Raw genomic sequence first — 25,225 nt, 5'->3', positions numbered from 1 at the left:
TACGCACCATCTCAGTAGTAGCACAATGCTGTCCCAACAACCAACGCTCATGCAAAAATGATACATGTATTTTGGGTGTTGAAATGTGCCAATAAAGGCCAAATTCAAAATGTATTTTTCTCTCAGCCTCTCTCTCTCTCTTAGCCCCCCCACCGCCAAAGAGAGCCCCCACCACCGCCCTGTCTATGCGCTCCAAGTCTATGACCTCTGAACTGGAAGAACTAGGTAAGGGGCAATCTGATAGGCTCTCACAAAGGAGTCACTGAGACGAGACTCTCTAACCACGCCCTCTTTTCAATCTTTCTCTTCTGTCCCTATTGGTTTGTTATTTATCTCCCATTAGTGGAAATCAGTAAAGGTAAGGAGTGGAGCTAAACATACACTAAGTGCATCTGATATTCAACATATTCAACATGCTGATTCCTTGACGTTTTATTCATCTCTTGAACCCGTGAAGCTAAGCTATAGTGTCAAGCCCATTGGTTCAAACCTAACATGCTGTTCATTATGTTAACCATGTATTATTTTAGATTGTAATATTTTTGCTATTATTTCTCACAGTGATTGTCTGCGTCATTGCATGAGAAGTGGTCGTTTGTGAAAATACCTCCACAGAATTTTTTTGGTGTAACTACCATGGAAACGAGGAGCTGGCATGTTGCAAAGATGGCATTAGAGTTGCATTAATGTCTGAGTGGAAGAGAGATGGCGCCGACAGAGATGGTCGCCTCACTTCGCGTTCTTAGGAAACTATGCAGTATTTCGTTTTTTATGTGTTATTTCTTACATTGTTACCCTAGGAAATCTTAAGTATTTATATGTACATATTCTCATTCATCCCTTTACAATTGTGTGTATGAGGTAGTTGTTGTGAAATTGTTCGATTACTTGTTAGATATTACTGCACTGTCGGAACTAGAGGCACAAGCATTTCGCTACACTCGCATTAACATCTGCTAACCATGTGTATGTGACCAATAACATTTGCTTTGAGTTAGAAACACAGACACGGTTGTGTCTGTGTGAGAGCGTGCATCTGCGTGTGTGATTCTGATACTCCGTTTGTGAGTGTGTGTATGCACATGTGAATGGGTGTATGTGTGTTGGGCCAAGATCTCATTTGAGGGCCCGTGTGTGGAATGGGAGCGCAGTGTGGTGGTAATGTGTTCTGACAGAGGGAACAGTCAGCGCTTCTGAGAAGGGTTGCTCTAGACCACCGGTGAGAGGAGGAGAAACTGGTGGGTAGCTAGGGACGCACGCTACGCTATAGCACTACAATTATATCTCAGCTAGGGGAAAGAGAGACAGAAAGAAGAGGAGGAGGAAAGAGAGATGGAGAGAGAAGAGAGATCAAATACAAGAAATATGGAGAAAGAGAGAAACAGAGAGGGAAAATGGGAGAGAGAAAAGAGAGAGAGACGACTGGGAGGAAAGACAGGGAATAGGGAGAGGAAGAGAGAGAAACAGAGAGGGTGAATGGGGATGAAACTTGTGGTGTTAATTTTCACATTTTCACAATTTTCACATTTTTGTCATTTCATCCTTTGTTAGTTTTAGTTAAATTCAGGACAATTTTTGTGTAGTTTTAGTCATAGCCATTTTAGTCACATAATAGTCCGTGCATTTTTTTTTCTATTAAAGCTGCAATATGTAACTTTTTAGGTTACCTGACCAAATTCACATAGAAATGTGAGTTATAGATCGTTCATGCGCTTTGAAAGCACGTTTAAGAAGCAGTAGATATGTTCTATGTCGGCTATTTCTATGCTTCCCGTTCTTAAGTTTAGTTTTTGCGTATTTTACTTAAAGTTTTGTACACTAGCTTCAAACAGCTGAAAATACAATATTTTTGGTTATGGAAAATATATTTCACAGCGTTTTAGATGGTACAATGATTCTCTACACTATACTTGTTTTGTCACATAAACTGAAGTTTTTGCAACCAGGAAATGGCATACAGTGGTTACTCCTTTAAAAGTTGTGCCATACTACAGGAGACCTTGTGGGCTGCTGCAGCATTCTGTGGCACGTTATCTAATTGTCACCCATTGTTTCTGTTAATGCAAGTTAGTGCTAGTTTGACCACCAAAGGGCATCTTTGAGAAGCATTTGATAGTCTTCCATATTTGCATTACTAAATAATTTAAACACTTTTTTTGTAATAACATAGCATATGGGATTGATTGTAAGAAATTTGGCTTAATTAATTTGATTAATATTATGGTGTTTTTATTCCGATAAAAACGGAAAAACGAAATCTTCTGGGTTTCCGTGAGGATGAAATGGAAAATATGGCGCTATAAAACGTGACGGTCGGGAGTAGGCTACAGCATAACAATTCTAAATTGTTTGCCTTCATTAGACAACTTTGTTCCAAAGTTTCTGTAAATCAGTGATATTTATTCCCATAGTAATTCGTCATGAATCCATAACTAAATAATCAGCATTTTTAAAGAGTATTTTTATTATTATTTTATTAAAGAAAACATAAAAGATGCTGATGAAGAAATACAGTACTGTACAGTATATGCTTTTACATTTGGATAATAAAGCATTTTGAAGATAAGCCATTTTGAAGACACATTTGTTTATTAGGCAACTGTGCAGTCTGACAAGTAAACATAACCTACAGTACATACTGTAGGAAACATGGGAAAGTGCCTAATTCCTTACATAAGGGAGAGAAAGCCATGTCCAGACTTTCTTGGTGAACTCAAGTACTCATTAACTCTGTCTTTAATGCTTTTTCGGGTTGCATCAGTCATGGACAGAAACTTCTGAGACACAGTATTAATGAGGAACACCCGGAGGTTCACTGGTAAGCCACATTTGCCTCGGATCCATCCCAGTTTGTATTCTGTACCCGCTCGTGGTATCTCTTCGGTTACACATCATTGGAATAGGAGAACAGCATATCGGTCCGGGCGGCCCTTGCTGTGCCTAGTGAGCAGTTGGTCAAGTTCTGTTGTCAGAAGAGGAATAGAAATGTCAGGGTGAACCGACAACCTGACGAACCCGCCACATATGTTGACTCTGCCTGTCGGAGGTGGAGTTCCAGAGCTCACAGGTGTACCTGATATGGATTGTGACTCCATCTCAATACTCGCCCTTTTCAACACGCCATTCTCCACCTGACTCTCCACAAATGTCGCCTGGCTCTGGACCAATGCATCAGCTGTCGCCCGTATTTCTGCCCTCAGATAATGTTTCTCGTTCTGCTGGTCTGCCTTAAATGGAGGATAGGCATGCATAGGAACAGAGAGATTTCAAAATAAGAGGCACTTCCTGATTGGATTTTCCTCAGGTTTTCGCCTACAATATCAGTTCTGTTATACTCACAGACAATATTTTTACAGTTTTGGAAACTTTAGAGTGTTTTCTATCCTAATCTGTCAATTGCATATTCTAGTTTCTGGGGCTGAGAAATAGGCAGTTTCAAATGGGTACGTTTTTTAGCCAAAAACTAAAATACTGCCCCCTACACGCAAAAGGTTAAATGACTCGATCTCGGTCTTCAAAGTTTGAATCTCAACCATGAGCAACTTCATCAGATGAGCAGAATGGTACCACCCTAAAGGGTAAATAAAAATAAATAAATAAAATACCTACAACACCTTCGGTAGGTCGACTGTTAATCTTTAAAAAAAAAAAGTTTTAATTCACTCTACATGTAGGTCTCCTGATTTAAACCCGATCGAACTTGTCTGGCATTTTCACACCAGTAGCTATAAAAAGTCTGTTGTCCTGCAAATAGTAAACTTGTGGAAAAACAAGTGTTTGAAAACCTGTTTTCAAAATGCCTCCAGTTGTCCATCACTACTGTAAATAGAATTTATTGTAACCACAATGTCACAAATAATTTGTACAGTTGAAGTCGGAAGTTTATATACACCTTAGCCAAATTTCCCTGTCTTAGGTCAGTTATGATCACCACTTTATTTTAAGAATGAAATGTCAGAATAATAGTAGAGAGAATGATTTCTTTCAGCTTTTATTTCTTTCATCACATTCCCAGTGGGTCGGAAGTTTACATACACTCAATGAGTATTTGGTAGCATTGCCTTTAAATAGTTTAACTTGGATCAAACGTTTTGGGCAGCCTTCCACAAGCTTCCCACAATAAGTTGGGTGAATGTTGGCCCATTCCTCTTGACAGAGCTGGTGTAACTGAGTCAGGTTTGTAGGCCTCCTCGCTTACACACGCTTTTTCAGTTCTGCCCACAAATTTTCTATAGGATTGAGGTCAGGGCTTTGTGATGGCCACTCCAATACCTTGACTTTGTTGTCCTTAAGCCATTTTGACACAATTTTGGAAGTATGCTTGGGGTCATTGTCCATTTGGAAGACCCATTTGCGACCAAGCTTTAACTTCCTGACTGATGTCTTGGGATGTTGCTTCAATATAGCCATTTTAATTTTCCTGCTTCATGATGCCATCTATTTTGTGAATTGCACCAGTCCATCCTGAAGCAAAGCAACCCCACAACATGAAGCTGCCACCCCCGTGCTTCACGGATGGGATGGTGTTCTTCGGCTTGCAAGCCTCCCCCATTTCCTCCAAACATAATGATGGCCAAACATTTCTATTTTTGTTTCATCAGACCAGAGTACATTTCTCTAAAAAGTATGATATTTGTCCCCATGTGCAGTTGCAAACCCTAGTCTGGCTTTCATATGCCGATTTTGGAGCAGTGGCTTCTTCCCTGCTGAGCGGCCTTTCAGGTTATGTCGAAAGAGGACTCGTTTTACTGTGGATTACTGTTTCCTCCAGTATCTTCACAAGGTCCTTTGCTGTTGTTCTGGGATTGATTTGCACTTTTCACACCAAAGTGCGTTAATCTCTAGGAGACAGAATGCGTGTCCTTCCTGAGCGGTATGACGGCTGCGTGGTCCCATGGTATTTATACTTGCGTACTATTGTTTGTACAGATAAATGTGGTACCTTCAGGCATTTGGAAATTGCTCCCAAGGATGAACCAGACTTGTGGAGGTCTACAATTTTTTTTCTGAGGTCATGGCTGATTTCTTTTGATTCCCCATGATGTCAACCAAAGAGGCACTGATTTGAAGGTAGGCCTTGAAATACATCCACATGTACACCTCCAATTGATTCAAATGATGTCAATTAGCCTATCAGAAGCTTCTAAAGCATGACATAATTTTCTGGAATATTCCAAGCTGTTTAAAGGCACGGTCAGCTTAGTGTATGTAAACTTCTGACCTACTGGAATTGTGATACAGTGAATTATAAGTAAAATAATCTGTCTGTAAACAATTGTTGGAAAAATTACTTGTGTCATGCATGAAGTAGATGTCCTAACCGACTTGCCAAAACTATAGTTTGTTAACAAGAAATTTGTGGAGTGGTTGAAAAACAGGTTTTAATGACTCCAACCTAAGTGTATGTAAACTTCCGACTTCAATTGTACATGCAGACACAGCATCATTCAAAGAATGGAGTTTGATACACCTGGTTGTGGATATGACTGACAGAAAACCTTGCTAAATAGCGATTTTCATAAATTAACTTCATGACACAAAATATGCACAATCGTTTAACTAACATATTCATCTCAATTGTACATTGTTTGCTTGACTCGTTATGACGTTATAGTTACTTACATTTGCTTCCACTGTAATGTTTTGTCAGTCATCTTTGCTGAAGAAAGTTGTAAGCGACAGGTGGCTCACATCAAATTCGTCATTGGAACCACTAGATATGAGTGGTCATATTAAAACCTTGGGACCCAAATTCATAATGAGTTCTCTAACTCCCCCCTTTTGGTGGTCTGGAGCAATGAAGCCGTGATGCTGGGTACCTCTAAGTCCCCCATTAACCATATAGGCTAAAAAGCCTTCGCTAGAGGTTAAACAATTTACAGCTCTGATTATTTCTCTCATAACTGTCAAGGGGGTAAATAGAAGCAGTTTCTTTGAAAAGGGGAGAATTTGAGCTTTACAAAAATGCCAGAAGTATTACTGTTCTCTTAATATTCAACAAATAGCATTCATTTTTCCCATAGGAAAAAAGCAACCGCAACTCGAATTTGCAGACCGTGGCACAAGAGCTGCAGTACAGATGGGAAAATAGAGCTTCTGACGTGATCGAAGCAAAAATAGCCTCCATGAAAGTAAGAGAGAGTGTAAAAATTGTTTCTAGTTGAGGTTAGTTACAAGTCAAGTGTCCTGGCTTCGCATCAGTTCAAAAGATTGACTAATGACTGAAGTGACCGCCTGGGAGCTGTGTGGGAGACCCAGGCAGATCAGCTCAATCAGTTCAGCTCAATAATTCTGCCAATGAGGGGATTGCATGAAATATTATGCATGCACGTTTAGGATTGGACAAAACATGTCCATTAGTCTCACATGTAATTCTCATCACATTTTCATCACTGAAATGAAAAGTAATTTATAGTTTTTTTTCCAGGGCCTTTTTTCAAGAAAAATAGGTAGTTGACAAGTGTCAACTAGTGTGAAATGAACACTGTGTGCAAGGTAGAAAACAGGAGAAAAACTTTACACATCAATAACACTACTGAATGAACACAGTGGGAGGAAAGGAAGAGAGAGATTGAGATAAAGAGGAGGAGATAAATTAAGGGAGAGAGGAGAGGCTGGGGATAGAGAGAGAAGAAGAGAGGCGAAGAGAGAGAGAAAGGGAGATCTTGCTGAACTGAAAAGTGTCAGGCCAATGTCACTATTGTATGTTATGTCCCTGATCTCAGTTGACGCATGCATGAATTCTACTACAAATTTTACTGTTCATTGCTATTTTAATACCGTCTTTTCTTGCTGTATAGGATAGAGAATGTCAGAGTATTATCTCTCTGGCTGCTCATTACAAATTTGGTGCATGCATATACATTTACAAAAAGTATGTGGACACCTGCTTGTCGAACATATCATTCCAAAATCATGGGCATTAATATGGAGTTGGTCCCCCCTTTGCTGCTATAACAGCCTCCACTCTTCTGGGAATACTTTCCACTAGATGTTGGAACATTGCTGCGGGGACTTGCTTCCATTCAGCCACAAGAGCATTGAGTGAGTGAGGTTGGGGACTAATGTTTGACGATTAGGCCTGGCTCCCAAACTGTTGCCACGAAGTTGGAAGCACGGAATCGTGTAGAATGTAATTGTATGCTGTAGCGTTAAGATTTCCCTTCACTGGAACTAAGGGGCCTATGCCCGAACCATGAAAAACAGTCCCAGACCATTATTCCTCCTCCACCAAACTTTACAGTTGGCACTATGCATTCTGGCATGTAGCGTTCTCTTGGCATCCACCAAACCCAGATTTGTCCGTCGGACTAACAGATGGGGAAGCATGATTTATCACTCCAGAGAACGTGTTTCCGCTGCTCAAGAGTCCAATGGCAGCAAACCTGTCAGCAACGGGTGTGGCTGAAATAACCGAATCAATTAATTTGAAGGGATGTCCATATACTTTTGGCCATGTAGTGTACTTTTCATCAGACCCGGGTCAAATACACATCAAATACAGAGCATTCTTTCTCTATCCCTCCCAAGCTACACTAAGGAAAAAGAAAGGTGGTAAGTTACGTAGGCATGTTTCACACAAAGTACAGTATGTTGTATGGATGACTTGAGGACTAACCCACAAATCACTGACTTGTGTATTGGTTTTATTGACTGTATTAACAATATTTTTTTAATTATATTTACAAAGTGTCTTTGTATCATTTACAAAATGTGTTTCCCCCTGAGAAACATACCTACTTAGTATGTCATTGTCTGGTAATATTTGCATGATAAAGTCGGTACAACCAGCAGGTTGGGGTCAGTTCCATTCAAATTCCGGTCAATAGACCCAGCCGGTATTAATAGAACGATCCTGCCCGCCTGTGAGGAAAACAACCTGTGGATACTTAGGTTACCCCATTAGCTCACAGCAAAAACTTCACCTTTTTCAGACGCAATATTCTTGTTTGCTTGTTTTACTCAATTACAAAACTACATTTAAGACTAGTACATGTTTAAAGTTTACTTTTCAACATTGCCTGCTCTCTAGCTTTCTCACTACTTAGTAAAACTTCCCTCATGCACCTTTTCATGACGATACTAGCAGCCACTTGAGTGAGTTAGTGCTAACTAGCTACCAACCGGAACATTAAGCTAGCCAAGACCAACAACACAAACAAACAGACTGTACGTAACAAGTTAAATGTCTTACTTATGATTCAATGTTTTCCGCACACATAGCTACGTGTAGCCTACTTGGACACCTCGTCTCCACATTACCCACTCTCCCACACCGAGTAACCTGAAGCCATAAGGCTCTTCTCGTTCCCTATGTGGGAGCATTACGAACCGTTGGTCGGGATTTTTGACCTGTCTAGATGTACTTTGAACGACACAGCAGCTTGTCAGCATGTTTTATTATTTCTTGTATAACAAAAAATCGACAACGAAGCTGTCTCTTTTACAATGGGGGTCAATAGGAAAGTATGAAGGTTTTCCACAATTTGTGGTCGAGGGGAATTCCTTTTTACATGAATACCAACTGTGACTATTCAGAAAGTAAACAAAATTCCAATTCCGAATATCAGTTAACTTCCGGAATTGACTGGAAATTAAATGGAATTGACTGCAGTAAGTTGATTTGTCATTGAATGTAATTGTTTGAACCAATGAGAATGCATGATTTTATTTTATTCCACTGTGCATACTGAATGGACATCACAGACTCAATAACGTGATAACATGGTATTATATTTAAAACATTGCTTATGTCAGACGCATAGTCACATAGCTGAAAATCTAAACTTTGTTTTATTCAGGTAACTCAAGAGCTTTTAAATGGATAGTTCACCCCAAAATCAAAGTTTGTCAGAGGTTTTCAAATCTCAAAACTGGTTCATGCCATCTGTTTTATTGATCCTGCTACATGAATTAGGTGTACAATTGGCACAGTGTCGTCCAGGTTTGTAAATAAGAATTTGTTCTTAACTGACCTGCCAAGTTAAATAAAAATAATAATATAAAAAAATGAATTAGAATAAATCCGCAATTCAATCCCATATGAATGGAAAGATTGGCAACAGATTAACAATAATGTTAAATAGCAGGATCTACACGGCGTAACAGATTGTATGGAATATGGATGAATTTGGAGTGGTTTCATTTACTGAAGTGGCATCGGAAACAGAATCTATACACATCATGCCTCAGAAAATGGCCAGATAGAAGAAGTCACCCATAGTGTCAGAATATGTGTGTATGTTCGTATGATTCTCTCTGTGTGTGTGTGTGCGCATTTCTTTGTGTGTATGTGTGTATTAGAGGTTGTTACTAGGTCCTGGTTAAGGCTGAATCCACTCTCTTCCCTCTGTGTGTAGATGGTCAGAAGAAGAGGATATGTTTTCAAGTCACTCTAAGTACAGTAACATCCCCAAATGCATGGAGCCTTTTCAAAAATGAATACAACTAAATATTACATAATAAGCTATATGAGTCTGGCAATATAAGGCTTGCACGGCTTCCAAGGCTGGCCTCTTCCCAAAATTACATGGTTTTTAATGTAATTTTATTGTGTTTCTTTTTTCTCTGTTTCAGCCTCAGTTTAGTTTGGAAAATGAGGAAGGGGTTATGAAAATGACTGGCTTGCGAACGCATTTGGCCCATGACATATTTAGGCTTAAGGAAGTCCTGCCCTATTTACCCTGTCACTCATAGGGGGTGGGGTTTGTCTTGCAGATAAAGTGGACGAGGTGTCACCTTCCCAGAAGGCCGTGGACATGAAGGTGGCCACCATTAAGCCACGCCCCTCCAGCCGCTGTTTGGTCACGCCTACTGACATGAATGTGAGTTACTCCACACAGTGTATGCCATTTAGCAGACGTTTCTATCTAAAGCAATGTACAGTACGGTATTGGTCAATACTCAGTGTGTTGTGAATATGTCAAACTCTAACCCTACCCAACTTTGGTTTACAGTCCATGTACGACCGCCAGGGTGGAGTGGCAGTGGTACCACCCACTGTGCCAGGCAGTCCTAGAGGGGGGGCATTCCTGGGCATACTTGCCAAGGGTGGCACCATGAGGAGACAGAAGTCCATAGGTATGTGTGTATGTGTCTAATGTCTAATGCCCTTTACTATGATTACCGTTTCCAGAGAGTTCACTTCAGAGAGTAACTGGCTTCATTAAGTGTGATAATGAACAAATTAGAGTGATCCACTTGCCAAATTGTGCTCTGAGGCGACAATATTATACCCCATTAACCATACACTGAAACCACAGTCTATGATTTAATAGGAGCAAATTATATTAATGGTCCATCCAATTCATCACGGCACTCAGAGCCAATAGTAGCCCAAAGGCAGGTCTGTGTGTTATGACTGCAATAGCTACAGTAGCTAGTAACTTCAGTATATGTCTTGTTGTCCCAAGACGGCGTAGCAGTCGGATGTGTTTTTGTCTTGTCCCATGTAATTAGTCTGTTTCTTCATTTTTTCCCGTATATATTTTAATCTCACTTTCCATCTACGAACTAAATATACTTCCTGCAACCCGCCTCACCCAATGTGGTACGGATCTGCTATTTTTATTCTTTATAACTGTAATCTCCACCAGGTGCTAGCCAGCTAACTAGCTATTAGTCATTGTTAGCCACTGCTAGCGGTCTTCACCTTTAGCTTGGACACCAGCAAGCTTTTGCTCGGTCAATACCTTACAGTCTGCACAGCGCGATATCAACCCAGAGCATATTGGACTGCTTTTCTCTACCACATCACCGGATTACTGCCGCAAGCTCTGGACCATTACACCGGATCATCGCAGCTAGCTAGCTGCAACCGAGTGGCTATTGTTGGCTAACGCCCCTGTCCCGAAGCAAGCACCAGTTAGCCTTGAGCTAGCCTCGAGCTAGGCCCATCTTCCGGCTAGCTGACAAAGTATACCAGCTAATTCTTGGGCTACAATACCTCTTTTGCCAATTATCCTGGACCCTTTATCGTTGACACGGAGCCCCGCAGATCCATCACAACTGGTCTGCCGCCGTAATCGTCCGATGTGGTTTCAACAGGCTTTTCCGTTGCGATGTCTCCAAACACCCATCTGCTAGCCCCGGCCCGCTAGCTTTCTGAACGCCTTGTCTCACGCTCGCCTAGCGTAGTAGCGACTACCGAACGGCTCCCTGACTCACCTATTGCTGCTCATTGGACCCTATGATCACTCGGCTACACAGCTGATGCCTGCTGTACTGTTCACATACACGGTACCTGATTTTGTTTTTCTGTCGGCCCCATTCTCGAACTCAGGTCCTGTGTGTACCTAACAGACCCTCTCTGCCCATTCATCGCCATTTGCTCATTGTTGCCTTAGCTCTGCTGATCAACATCTGTGATTGCTTTATGCCTCTCTCTAATGTCAATATGCCTTGTCTACTGCTGTTTCGGTTAGTTCTTATTGTTTTATTTCACTGTAGAGCGCCCAGTCCCGCTCAACATGCCTTAGATAGCTCTTTTGTCCTACACTCCACACATGCGGAGACCTCACCTGGCTTAACTGGTTCCTCCAAAGATGCAACCTCTCTCATCGTCACTCAATGCCTAGGTTTACCTCCACTGTACTCACATCCTACCATACCCTTGTCTGTACATTATGCCCTGAATCTATTATACCATGACCAGAAATCTGCTCCTTTTATTCTCTGTTCCCAATGCACTAGGCGATCAGTTCTTATAGCCTTTAGCCATACCCTTATCCTACTCCTCCTCTGTTCCTCTGGTGATGTAGAGGTTAACCCAGGCCCTGTAGCCCCCAGTACTACATCTATTCCCCAGGCGCTCTCATTTGTTGACTTATGTAACCGTAAAAGCCTTGGTTTCATGCATGTTAACACCAGAAGCCTCCTCCCTAAGTTTGTTTTATTCACTGCTTTAGCACACTCCGCCAACCCTGATGTCCTAGCCGTGTCTGAATCCTGGCTTAGTAAGGCCAGCAAAAATTCATCCCCAACTACAACATTTTCCGTCAAGATAGAACTGCCAAAGGGGGCGGTGTTGCAATCTACTGCAGAGTTCTGTCATACTATCCAGGTCTGTGCCCAAACAGTTCGAGCTTCTATTTTTTTAAATCCACCTTTCCAGAAATAAGTCTCTCACTGTTGCCGCTTGTTATAGACCCCCCTCAGCCCCCAGCTGTGCCCTGGACACCATATTTGAATTGATTGCTCCCCATCTATGTTCAGAGTTTGTACTGTTAGGTAACCTAAACTGGGATATGCTTAACACCCCGGCCGTCCTAAAATCTAAGCTAGATGTCCTGAATCTCACACAAATTATCAAAGAACCTACCAGGTACAACCCTAAATCCTTAAATATGGGCACCCTCATAGATATCATCCTAACCAACTTGCCCTCTAAATACACCTCTGCTGTCTTCAACCAGGATCTCAGCGAGCACTGACTCATTGCCTGCGTCCATAATGGGTCCGCGGTCAAACGACTACCCCTCATCACTGTCAAACGCTCCCTAAAACACTTCAGCGAGCAGACCTTTCTAACTGACCTGGCCCGGGTAGAGGATGCCTGCCTCATCGCGTCAGTAGAGGATGCCTGGTTGTTCTTTAAAAGTGCTTTCCTCACCATCTTAAATAAGCATGCCCCATTCCAAATAAATTGAACTAAGAACAGATATAGCCCTTGGTTCACTCCAGCACTAATTCCAAACAGTTTTGGGACGCTGTAAAGTCCATGGAGAATAAGAGCACCTTGTCCCGGCTGCCCACTGCGCTGAGGCTAGGAAACACTGTCACCACCGATAAATCTACGATAATCGAGAATTTCAAAAAGCATTTTTCTACGGCTGGCCATGCTTTCCACCTGCCTACCTCTAGCCCGGCCAACAGCTCTGCACTCCCCGCAGCAACTTGCCCATGACCCCCCCCCCCCCCCACCCACTTCTCCTTCACCCAAATCCAGATAGCTGATGTTCTGAAAGAGCTGCAAAACCTGGACCCCTACAAATCAGCTGGACTAGACAATATGGACCCTCTCTTTCTAAAAATTAATATGCCAAAATTGTTGTAACCCCTATTACTAGCCTGTTCAACCTCTCTTTCGTATTGTCTGAGATCCCTAAAAATTGGAAAGCTGCCACAGTCATCCCCCCTCTTCAAAGGGGGAGCCACTCTTGACCCAAACTGTTACAAACCTATATCCATCCTGCCCTGCAAACAAACAGATCACCGACCATTTCGATTCCCACCGTACCTTCTCCACTATGCAGTCTGGTTTCGGGGCTGGTCATGGGAGCACCTCAGCCACGCTCAAGGTCCTAAACGATATCATAACCGCCATCGATAAAAGACAGTACTCTGCAGCCGTCTTCATAGAACTGGCCAAGGCTTTCAACTCTGTCAATCACCGCATTCTTATCGGCAGACTCAATAGCCTTGGTTTCTCAAATGACTGCCTCGCCTGGTTCACCAACTACTTCTCAGATAGAGTTCAGTGTGTCAAATCGGAGGGCCTGTTGTCTGGACCTCTGGAAGTCTCTATGGGGGTGCCACAGGGTTCAATTCTCGGGCCGACTCTTTTCACTGTATATATCAATGATGTCGCTCTTGCTGCTGGTGATTCTCTGATCCACCTCTATGGAGACGACACCATTCTGTATACTTCTGACCCTTCTTTGGACACTGTGTTAACAAACCATCCAAATGAGTTTCAATGCCATACGACACTCCTTCCTTGGCCTCCAACTGCTCTTAAATGCTAGTAAAATTAAATGCATGCTCTTAAACCGATTGCTGCCCGCACCCGCCCACCTGACTACCATCACTACTCTGACTTAGAATATGTGGACACCTACAAATACCTAGGTGTCTGGCTAGACCATAAACTCTCCTTTCAGACTCACATTAAGCATCTCCAATCCAAAATGAAATTGAGAATCGGCTTCCTATTTTGCAATAAAGCCTCCTTTACTCATGCTGCCAAACATACCCTTGTAAAACTGACCATCCTACCGATCCTTGACTTCAGCGATGTCATTTACAAAATAGCCTCCAACACTCTACTCAGCAAACTGGATGTGGTCTATCACAGTGCCATCCGTTTTGTCACCAAGGTCCCATATTCTACCCACCACTGCGACCTGTATGCTCTCGTTGGCTGGCCCTCTCTTCATATTCGCCGCAAATCCCACTAGCTCCAGGTCATCTATAAGTATTTGTTAGGTAAAGCTCCGCCTTATCTCAGCTCACTGGTCACCATATCAACACTCACCCATAGCACGCGGTCCAGCAGGTATATTTCACTGGTCTTACCCAAAGCCAACACCTCCTTTGGCCACTTTTCCTTCCAGTTCTCTGCTGCCAATGACTGGAACGAATTACAAAAATCACTGAAGCTGGAGACTTATATCTCCCTCACTAACTTTAAGCATCAGCTGTTAGAGCAGCTTACCGATCACTGCACCTGTACACAGCCCATCTGTAAATAGCCCACCCAACTACCTCATCCCCATATTGTTATTTATTTGCTCTTTTGCATCCCTGTATCTCTACTTACACATCATCATCTGCACATCTATCACTCCAGTGTTAATACTAAATTGTAATTATTTCGCCACTATGGCCTATATATTGCCTTACCTCCCTAATCTTACTACATTTGCACACACTGTACATAGATTTTTCTATTGTGTTATTGACTGTACGTTTGTTTATCCCATTTGTAACTCTGTGTTATTGTTTTTGTCGCACTGATTTGCTTTATCTTGGCCAGGTCGCAGTTGTAAATGAGAACTTGTTGTCAACTGGCCTACCGGTTAAATAAAGGTGAAATAAAAAATAAATAAAAAATATGCAGTAGCTTGAGCATACTTTTATAATATCTGGAACATAGAATGCAGTCCTCACACCTGACCCATAGACAACTTCCTAAAACTGTTAACAGAATTTAAAAAGTTAAGTGAACAATATGTCTCAAAAAATGTTTCCCAATAAGAAAGGTGAAATGGAATAGAATCACACATATAAAATTGACAGATATGGCTTTCTCTCTCTCCATCTCTTATTCTCTCTCTTTATTTCTGTCTCTCTCAGGTATAACAGAAGAGAAAGAAGAGAAGGCGCTCCTCTCCCCTCCCCCACTCAAGTTCACCCGCAGCCTCTCCATGCCCGACACATCCGAAGACATCCCCCCTCCCCCGGCCATCTCCCCCCCATCTCCCCCCTCCTCCTACAACTCTCCCTCTGTCTCCCCCATGCCAAGGGGCTACGGCACCACCCGACCGGGCCTCACCCTCAACTCCGCTGGAAAATGTTCCAACGCCATTACCCTTGGCAACCGCACGGTAGATGTAAGGACGCTAAGGCGAGGTTATCACCGCCAGAGCTCAGAACAGTACGATAGTAGAAGCCGAGGACGGGCGCACGTGCCCGAGAACCCGTACTCGGAGGTGGGCAACAAGGCGCTGTACGTGCCCGCCAAGCCGGCGAGAAGGAAGGGCATGCTGGTCAAGCAGCCCAATGTGGAGGACAGCCCAGAGAAGACCTGCTGCACCCTGCCCTCAGGCGCCGTTTCCATGCCGACCACACCCACTGAGAGGACCTTCTCGTCCATTCCCATCCCCACCATCATTGTCAAGGAGCCTTCCACCAGTAGCAGTGGAAAGAGCAGCCAGGGCAGCAGTATGGAGATTGAGCCAACCACGCCCGAACACCCACCCTTAACGCCTAGGGCAGGGGGCAGGGGGCTAAGGCCTGAAGACCCCATTGTCAACAACCCCTTTGCGGCTGCCATCGCAGGGGCAGTGAGGGACCGGGAGAAGAGGCTGGAGGCACGGAGGAACTCACCTGGCTTCCTCTCCACCGATATGGGAGATGAGGACTTGGGAGACCCCACCCCGGCCCCGCGGCTACGCCAGTCCAAGTCCATTGACGAGGGGATGTTCAGCAACGACGAGCACCTGCGGAGGATAATGGCACCCCCGCCGGCCACCACCCTGCTGCGTCCCCAAGAAGGGGTTGACCGTGGCGGTAACGTGACAGACTTCAACACCCCTGAGCCCACCCAGGTGGTCAGGGAGCCTCTGACCGCACGTACCGGCCAGTACCCCAACCTGGACAGCCCCGTCAGTCTCCCGGACAGCCCCGTCAGTCTCCCGGCCACCACGCCCAAGACCTACAGCTCAAACGGAGGATGGGGCTACCTGCACCCCGTCACGGGTAATGCCCTGGAACCTAACTCGCCCCTCGCCCTAGCGCTGGCAGCCCGGGACAGAGCCATGAAAGAGCAGACACAAACAACCATGGCAACGCAAGCCCCACCCCCTTCTCAACCTCAACCACACCCCAAGAGCGACGTATCCCAGTCCCTCCCCCCCAACCCCCACAAACCTGGCCTCAATCAGCCCCTCTTCATCGATACCAAGCTCCGCTCCAGCATTGAGCCGGGCTTCGCCAACTCCACGACAACCCTGGGGCGAGGCATAGGGGGGGACCTGAAGAGTCATATGACGGAGCAGAAGTACGAGTCTGACGGAGAGAGGGAGGAGAGGCAGCAGGCGGCGGAGGATGGGAAGGGCATACAGATCGACGTTGTGGACACGTCACAAACGCAGAAAGTGGCCGGTCTGCTAATGGTGCACTCCAAAAACAGCCCAGAGGAGGAAGACAGGGGGCAGGAGAACACACCAGCCCGGGACAACAGCATCCCCAGCGAACTGAGAGACCCCAACCAGCCAAACCCCCCCACCAACAGCCACAGTACCAAGCCCCTGCCCCCCGTGCCACGGGGGAAGACCATCACGGCCGGGGGTTCGGTCGACGAGCCAGTCAAGCTGTCCTTCCGCATGCCCCCTCCCCCGCTGGCCTCGGTGGACATTGAGGAGGTGGAGGAGTTTGTCTTCTCCGAGCCCCTGCCGCCACCGCTGGAGTTCGCCAACAGCATCGACATCCCTGAGGACCAGGCAACGACTATCGCTGAGTTGCTCAAACAACGGGACCAAGAGAGACGCAACGGGATGGGAACCAGGGGGCCACATCCACCCCCCTACTACACTCACGCCCCGATCCCTGTCGGCCAGTTCAGACAAGGGAGCGGGGTGTCCAATTGCATGCCCCCACCCTTCTATCCCCCTCCGCCCCCCGACGGTGGCTTTGAGAAAGGTGTCACTGACTCAAGCATCGAGGAGGTAGACAGTCGCAGAAGTGGAGACCCCCATGTAGAGACTACCAGCACCATTTCCACAGTTTCGAGCATATCTGTACTGTCGTCAGAGGGCGGGTACAACAGCGCCCTGGAGAACACTTCTATGGTTTATACTGGCGGCCAGGCTTACCTCGACGACCGACCCCCTGTTCCCCCCAAGCCCAAAAACAAGCCCATCATCAACAAGAACACTGCACTTTACCACAACATCCTCATGGAGGAATCCCTGGACTCCTTTGAGGCGCCCCCTCCTGTCCCTCCCCCTCCACCCGGGTCCATATCCCCCCCAGAACTCCCCAGGACTCCCCCCCATCGGTCGTCCAAGCTGTGGGGCGAGCCCCCGGAGCTAAGGAGCCCACCCATGCCCGACCCCAAGGCCACGGTTATCAACGAGCTGAGCTCAATCTTATCACAGATGCACCGGCCCAAACCGGGGGACTCCCTGGACTCACCCACCACAGGGGCCAGGGGCGGCTTTGGAACCAGGTAACACATAAATCTACCTTCCCTTTGACCTTTACCACCTACGCCGACACCTCTCACCTTTGACCTTTAAACAAACCCCTACCCTACCCTCCATCTCCAAAGAGCCAAGCTGCGGGCATTAAGAATGTTAGATGGTCTATATTTTCTATTTTTATATATCCATCTGCTGATCAAATATTCCCTCTGAAACTTGGTCCTGGACCCTCCCCCCAAGGGGTAAAGTTTTGGTTGTTTCCCTAGCACTACTCAGCTGATTAAAATAACCAACTCATCATCAAGCTTTGATTATTTGAATCAGCTGTGTAGTGCAAGGGCAAAAAAACAAATCTTGCACTCAAAAGGAGTGCATGTTCAACTTCATTACAAACTTGTTCCCATCTCAAGAAAAAAAAAAATATTACTAGAGTTAGTGCCAATTAAGTGCCAATTAAAGTAACAGGGTTAAATATTTAATCTTAAATCAGCTATAAATCCCTTTGTGACAGGAGGAAGGGAAGCGTGATGTGTGCAACAGGGAGGGCCAATTGAATGCAAGCACCACAAAAATATGAAATTGTGAACACATTTCTAGCATTCATTTTTCTACCGCGGAAAAAAAAATTGGGTTAAGTGGGTTAAAATCTTCCTAGAAGTCGGAAAAACATGGACAATGCTGTTTTTTTGTTGTACTTTAGCAAGTCTTTATTCATATTATAAATCAGATTTTTCCATGTTGTTTATTTTAAAGGGCACGATATATATTATTACAGGCTTTTAAAATTCAATATTGGTGCAAATGTTCTACTTAAAATATCAAAGGCACTTAAAAGGCACTCTATTCTTGGAACTACTGTACTATATCTACTATATCTACTGATAAGGTTAGATTTAGCCCAATCCTAGCAAAATTATGTTTGTAATGCACTAGATGGTTTCAGCTGCAATACAAGCTAAGTCCTCTGAATTGTGCATGGAACGTTAACCACAATGCTACACTAGCTAAGTGCAAACTACATTGCAATGGAGCCACAATGATAGCTAGATCTATCCACAAGACTTCTGACATTATGTTTATGCCATAGGTCATGCATGCATTGTGTATGTTATGTTTTCATTTTTAATTTAATCTTTATTTAACTAGGCAAGTCAGTCAAGAACACATTCTTATCTACAATGACGACCTACCCCGGCCAAACCCTAACCCGAATGACGCTGGGTCAATTGTGCACAACCCTATGGGACTCCCAATCACGTCCGGCTGTTGATACAGCCTGGAATCAAACCAGGGTCTGTAGTGACGCCTCTAGCACTGAGATGCAGTGCCTTAGACCGCTGCGCCACTCAAGAGCCCGTTGTTAAACCTTCATTGGAATTTCAGTTTGCTTCCTGAATTGACAGCCTTCAATTCAAATTGACCTCAGCCCTGGTGTGTGTGTGAATGTATGTGTGTGTGTGTGTGTGTGTGTGTGTGCTTTTTTAAGCTGCCCTTCCTCTTGCGTAATGAAGAATAAAAAAAATATGTTAAATTATTCACGGGTCACATGCATTTTGTATGAAACAGACCATCCTTTATATATATATATATATATATATAATATGTCCTCCTTTCGCTTTATCTCTCTCTCCTCTTCCCCCTGTCTCTATCTCATTAAGATGAGAATGGGAGGGGGTGGAAGTATTTAAGTAAGAGGGCTTGGCTCTGTTCTATTTCTAAGAGGAGGTTAGAGGTTAGTTTCTGTTCTACTTGTGTTGACAGGAAATGGTTGCCTAATGGCTTAAAATGAATTCTTCCACTGCTCTATGTTTGCTACATAATTCACTCTGAGACTGCTATCATTGAAGCAAATGGTGACCTCACAATGAGGGGTGTTGTACAAAACAAAGTCATCAACGATTGGATCATCTCTAACCAATCAGTTTCAAAGCCATCTCGTTCCAAAATCATGGGCATTAATATGGAGTTGGTCCCCCCCTTTAATGCTATAACAGCCTCCACACGTCTGGGAAGGCTTTCCACTAGATTTTGGAACATTTCAGCTGGGACTTGCTTCCATTCAGCCACATGAGTATTAGTGAGGTCGGGCACTGATTTTGGCGATTAGACCTGGCTCTCAATCGGCGTCCCAAGGATGTTCAATGGGGTTGAGGTCAGGGCTCTGTGCAGGCCAGTCAAGTTCTTCCACACCGATCTCGAAAAACCATTTCTGTATGCATCTCACTTTGTGCACGGGGGCATTGTCATGCTGAAACAGGAAAGGGCCTTCCCCAGACTGTTGCCACAAAGTTGGAAACACAGAATCGTCTACAATGTCATTTTATGCTGTAGCGTTAAGATTTCCCTTCACTTGAACTAATGGGCCTAGCTTGAACCATGAAAAACAGACCCAGACCATTCTCTTCCTCAACCACCAAATTTTATTTGGCACTATGCATTCGGTCAGGTAATGTTCTCCTGGAATCCGCCAAACCCAGATTTGTCTATCTGACTGCCAGATGGTAATGCTCGGCCATGGAATCCTATTTCATGAAGCTCCCGACAAACAGTTATTGTGCTGACGTTGCTTCCAGACGCAGTTTGGAGCTCGTTAGGGAGTGTTGCAACCGAGGACAGACAAGTTTTACACACTACGTGCTTCAGCACTCGGCGGTTCCTTTCTGTGAGCTTGTATGGCCTACCACTTTGCGGCTCAGCCATTGTTGCTTCTAGACATTTCCACTTCACAATAACAGCACCTACAGTTGACAGGCAGCTCTAGCAGGGCAGAATTTGACGAACTGACTTATTGGAAAGGTGGCACCCTATGACGGTGCCATGCTGAAAGTCACTGAGTTCTTCAGTTAGGCCATTCTACTGCCAATGTTTGTCTATGGAGATTGCATGGCGGTGTGCTAAACCAACCCTGTGAACGGGTTTCTTAACATTTTAAATATTAACAGTGATGTAAGTCGGAAGTTTGTGGAGCAGGGTTTTGTAAACAAAAATAGCGTAATGATGTGATCAAATCAAATTTTATTTGTAAAATTAGCCTTACAGTGAAATGCTTACTTACAAGCCCATAACCAACAATGCGGTTTTAAGAAAAATTGAGTGTTAAGGAAGTATTTTACTAAATATACTGAAGTAAACAATAAATAAATACAAACAATGAAATGTCATCGATGCACTTATTGATGAAGTCAGTGACTGATGTGGTGTACTCCTCAATGCCATCGAAAGAATCTTGCAACATAGTCCAGTCTGTGCTAGCAAAACAGTCCTGTAGCTTAGCATCGGCGTCATTTGACCACTTCCATATTGAGCGAGTCACTAGTACTTCCTGCTTTAGTTTTTGCCAAATAGAGGGGGAGGGAGAGCATTGTACGTGTCTCCATGTGGAGAAAAGGTGGTCTAGAGTTTTTTCCCCTCTGGTTGCACATTTAAGTTTCCCTACGTTAAACTCCCCGGCCACTAGGAGAGACACCTCTGGATGAGCATTTTGTTGTCTACCTGACTTAAGAGGTCCAGCCAACCTTTTTGTAAAGAATACAATGATGAGTAATTAAACTGTCTCCTGTGATAAAACGAATGGCGCTATGAAAAACATAATACAGAGGTTTAAGAGTAGAGGCAGCCGCACTTTGATAAATAGCATCCCCATAATCAAGAACAGGTAGAAAAGTTGACTGCACAATCTGCTTCTTGCTGTCTAGAGAGAGACAATATATTTGTCTGTTGCCTTTGAGAATTGCATTCAAATACATTTCAATTCAAGAAGCTTTATTTATTTATTGGCACGAGTTAGGTTTTTATTATGACAGATAAGACAAGAGGGTTCCCCTGTAGCTTTGAGGTTTTTCTGGGAACTGTTAGGTCTAATAGATTAAAGAGTCCTCAGTGTTTGACTATGGAATTTGTTAGAGCCAGAAGGGAGAGAGTGGCCTATATAGCTACCTGGTTGGGAAAAATGTCTTAATCTCTTAGCCTAGTGCAGTTAATTTTCCAGTGTTTGTGTTTTTTGTTTTTTTGTTGTTTTTTTAGGGGGTAGATCAGCATTAATATTACAGATGGACTGTGGCTTCTACCAATGGAATTGTCTGCATCATTTCCAATTCCCCATATATATTTTTTTGTATATGTACAGTACCAGTCAAAGGTTTGGACACACCTACACATGCCAGGGTTTTCTTTATTTTTACTATTTCCTACATTATAGATTCATTGTGAAAATAAAACTATGGAATAACATGTATGGAATCATGTAATAACCAAAAAAGTGTTAAACATATCAAAATATATTTTATATTTGAGATTCTTCAAAGTGGCCACCCTTTGCCTTATTGACAGCTTTGCACAATCTTGGCATTCTCTCAACCAGCTTCATGAGGTCACCTGGAATGCATTTCAATTAACAGGTGTGCCTTGTTCAAGGTTAATTTAATATGTTTGAGCCAATCAGTTGTGTTGTGGCAAGGTAGGGGTAGTATACAAAAAATAGCCCAATTTGGTAAAAGACCAAGTCCATATTATTGCAAGAAAAGCTCAAATCAGCAAATAGAAACGACAGTCCATCATTACTTTAAGACATGAAGGTCAGTCAATCCAGAAAATTTCAAGAACTTTGAAAGGTTCTTCAAGTCACAACAACCATCAAGCGCTATGATGAAACTGGCTCTCATGATGCCTGCCACAGCGGAGGATAAGTTCATTAGAGTTAACTGCACCTCAGATTGTAGCCCAAATAAATGCTTCACAGAGTTAAAGTAACAGTCACATCGGAACTTCATAGGATATTGCATGAATCAGGCCTTCATGGATGAATTGCTGCAAAGAAACCATTACTAAAGGACACCAATAATAAAGAGACTTGCTTGGGCCAAGAAACAGGCAATAGACATTAGACCGGTGGAAATCTGTCCAAATTTTAGATTTTTGGTTCCAACCGCCGTGTCTTTGTGAGACGCAGAGTAGGTGAACGGATGATCTCTGCATGTGTAGTTCCCACCATGAAGCATGGAGCAAGAGGTGTGATGGTGTGGGGGTGCTTTGCTGGTGACACTGTCTGTGATTTATATAGAATTCAAAGCACACTTAACCAGCATGGCTACCACAGCATTCTGCAGGGATACGCCATCTCTACTGGTTTGAGCTTAATGGGACAATGACTCAAAACAGGCTGTGTAAGTGCTATTTGACCAATGAGAGTGGAGTACTGCATCAGATGACCTGGCCTCCACAATCACCTGACTTCAGTCCAATTGAGATGGTTTGGGATGAATTGGACCGCAGAGCGGAGGAAAAGCAGCCAACAAGTGCTCAGCATATGTGGGAACTCCTTCAAGACTCTTGGAAAAGGATTCCTCATGAAGCTGGTTGAGAGACTTAAGCTGTCATCAAGGCAAAATGTGGCTACTTTGAAAAATCTCAAATATAAAATATATTTTCATTTGTTTAACACTTTTTTGCTTACTACATGATTCTATATGTGTTATGTCATTGTGTTGATGTCTTCACTATTATTCTACAATGTAGAAATTAGTAAAAAATTAAGAAAAATCTTTGATTGAGTAGGTGCGTCCAAACGTTTGACTGGTACTGCATATTGTTTAAAAATATATATATATATTTATATTTTCCTTTATTATTCTACCCTAACCCTAACACCCCTTCCGTAATTGGAATAGACTAATGGACAACAATACATAGGCTTCTACTTTTGCGGACACAGTATATTTTACATTAGGTATCTTTTTTTGTTTTAGTCCCTCCCTCAAGCTACCCTCAACCCCTCCTATATATCTCTGAAGACCATCTATTTATGATTTCTAATTACCATATTTTTGTTGCTGTGATGTTTCACAAAAGTTCTGAACCTTTCTATTTTCATAGTTTATACAGATTGTAAATTTAAGATAAGAGTGTTATTATATTATTGGTCGATTGACTATGACTTTTCAAATCAACCAGAAGTGCTATTTGCAGAGTTAGCTCGAGATAAATGTTGCAAATCTTCAGCCATTCCTGGACCTGGACCTGAACCAAAAACAAGCATTTGGCCAGTACCAAAACAAGTGATATTATCACGTTTAGGAGAAGACCCAGATGCAGACAGTATCAAAGTAACAAAAGTTTATTACTAGAACAGGGGTCAGGCAAAACGACAGGTCAAGGGCAGGCATAGGTCAGTAATCCAGATCAGAGTGCATAAGGTACAGAACGACAGGCAGTCTCGGGGTCAGTGCAGGCAGAGGTCAATAATCCAGGGCCGTGTGACAAGGTACAGAACGGCATGCAGGGTCAGGGTAGGCAGAAATGGTCAAAACCTGGAAAACTAGAAAAAGACAAGAGCAAGGGGTAAACCGCTGTAGACTTGACGAACAAAACAAACTGACCACAGACAAACAGAGAACACAGGTATAAATATACTGGGGATAATGGGGAAGATGGGCAACACCTGGAGGGGGGTGGAGGCAAGCACAAAGACAGGTGAAACAGATCAGGGTGTGACAGATATAATGATTCTGTCTCTTCACAGCAACATTTGCAGAGCTAGGATGGTTGTATATAACATTCTATTGGTTGCAAGAATTTTGTATAATAATAAAAAATGTAGAAACTAGGAACTGTTGAATCCAGCGTTGTTTTGTGTATCAGTTCATAAACCCTGTGTCATGGAATCGGTACATCGAAAATCTCTTCCCAACTATTTTGCAACCTGTATGGCGCAGCTGTATTTCTTTGGTCCTTAAATTAAACTGGTATACTTTTTTATTTATCACAATTTTCTTTGAACAATTTTGGTCTTTAATGCGGGGCCGAAGTTCCTTACCTTCTCCCCCTTCTCCCCCTTCCACTTGTCTCAGTTGGTCAATCAGTTGGTTGTAATTTGGATAGAGCAGACATTTCCAGATATTTTTGCTAACTGCACATGTGACATAACTCCACCAGTCATATTTATGATATCATTTACAAAGATTATGCAGTTGTCTTTTTTTCATTCAAAAATGTTTTTATCAATTAGTATATTTGACTTAATAATATGTATAATATGCCATAATATGTCTTATAATTTTTGTTCTGTCTTTTCTGGTGGATTAAAGTGCAATTGCAACCAGCTTTCTATGGCTTGTTTTAAAAATAGCGATATTTTGGGGATGATACATTTTTCAAATAACCGAAAGGGAGAGGTAGTAATCTGAATAAAGGGCAAAGCCCATTCTTGAACATGGGGTAAGCCATTCTTACTAATCTGCTGGAGAACCAGTTTGGATTTAAGTATAGCTTTTGTATGACTGAAGCCTTTAGTGAGAGGTCAAATGCTTTAATATTTAATCATTTCTGCCCTCCGAGTTCATAAAATAAAGTGGAAATAAAGTGGAATATTTTTTGCTCATATAATAAAATAAAAAAACAAGTCATTATGTGTAGGCAGGGCTATAAGTAAATAGGTAAACTGGGATATGAAAAACGAGTTAATCAGGGTGATTTTTCCACGTATAGACAGGTATTGTCATTTCCATAGTAGCAAGAGCTTATCTATTTTTGCTAACTTTCTATTAAAATGTATTGTAGTGAGATGATTTATTTATTTCAGGTTA

At 43.1% G+C, this 25,225-nt stretch overlaps 1 protein-coding gene across 1 annotated transcript in view; it reads left to right on the top strand.

Moving 5' to 3' along the window:
- Positions 1 to 25,225, top strand: part of LOC110526925 (SH3 and multiple ankyrin repeat domains protein 2) — a 102,395-nt gene that overhangs the window by 65,940 nt on the left and 11,230 nt on the right. The window contains exons 9-15 of the mRNA XM_090239444.1: positions 145 to 225; positions 344 to 358; positions 7,531 to 7,554; positions 9,360 to 9,398; positions 9,718 to 9,824; positions 9,957 to 10,080; positions 15,076 to 17,671. Coding sequence (XP_090095570.1) covers positions 145 to 225; positions 344 to 358; positions 7,531 to 7,554; positions 9,360 to 9,398; positions 9,718 to 9,824; positions 9,957 to 10,080; positions 15,076 to 17,671 — 2,986 coding nt within the window. The remainder of the gene's footprint in view (positions 1 to 144; positions 226 to 343; positions 359 to 7,530; positions 7,555 to 9,359; positions 9,399 to 9,717; positions 9,825 to 9,956; positions 10,081 to 15,075; positions 17,672 to 25,225) is intronic.

This window comes from Oncorhynchus mykiss, chromosome 6 (assembly GCF_057628025.1).
Source record: "Oncorhynchus mykiss isolate SJ-2025 chromosome 6, ASM5762802v1, whole genome shotgun sequence".
Taxonomy (NCBI): domain Eukaryota; kingdom Metazoa; phylum Chordata; class Actinopteri; order Salmoniformes; family Salmonidae; genus Oncorhynchus; species Oncorhynchus mykiss.
This window is presented reverse-complemented; position numbering and strand designations above follow the sequence as displayed.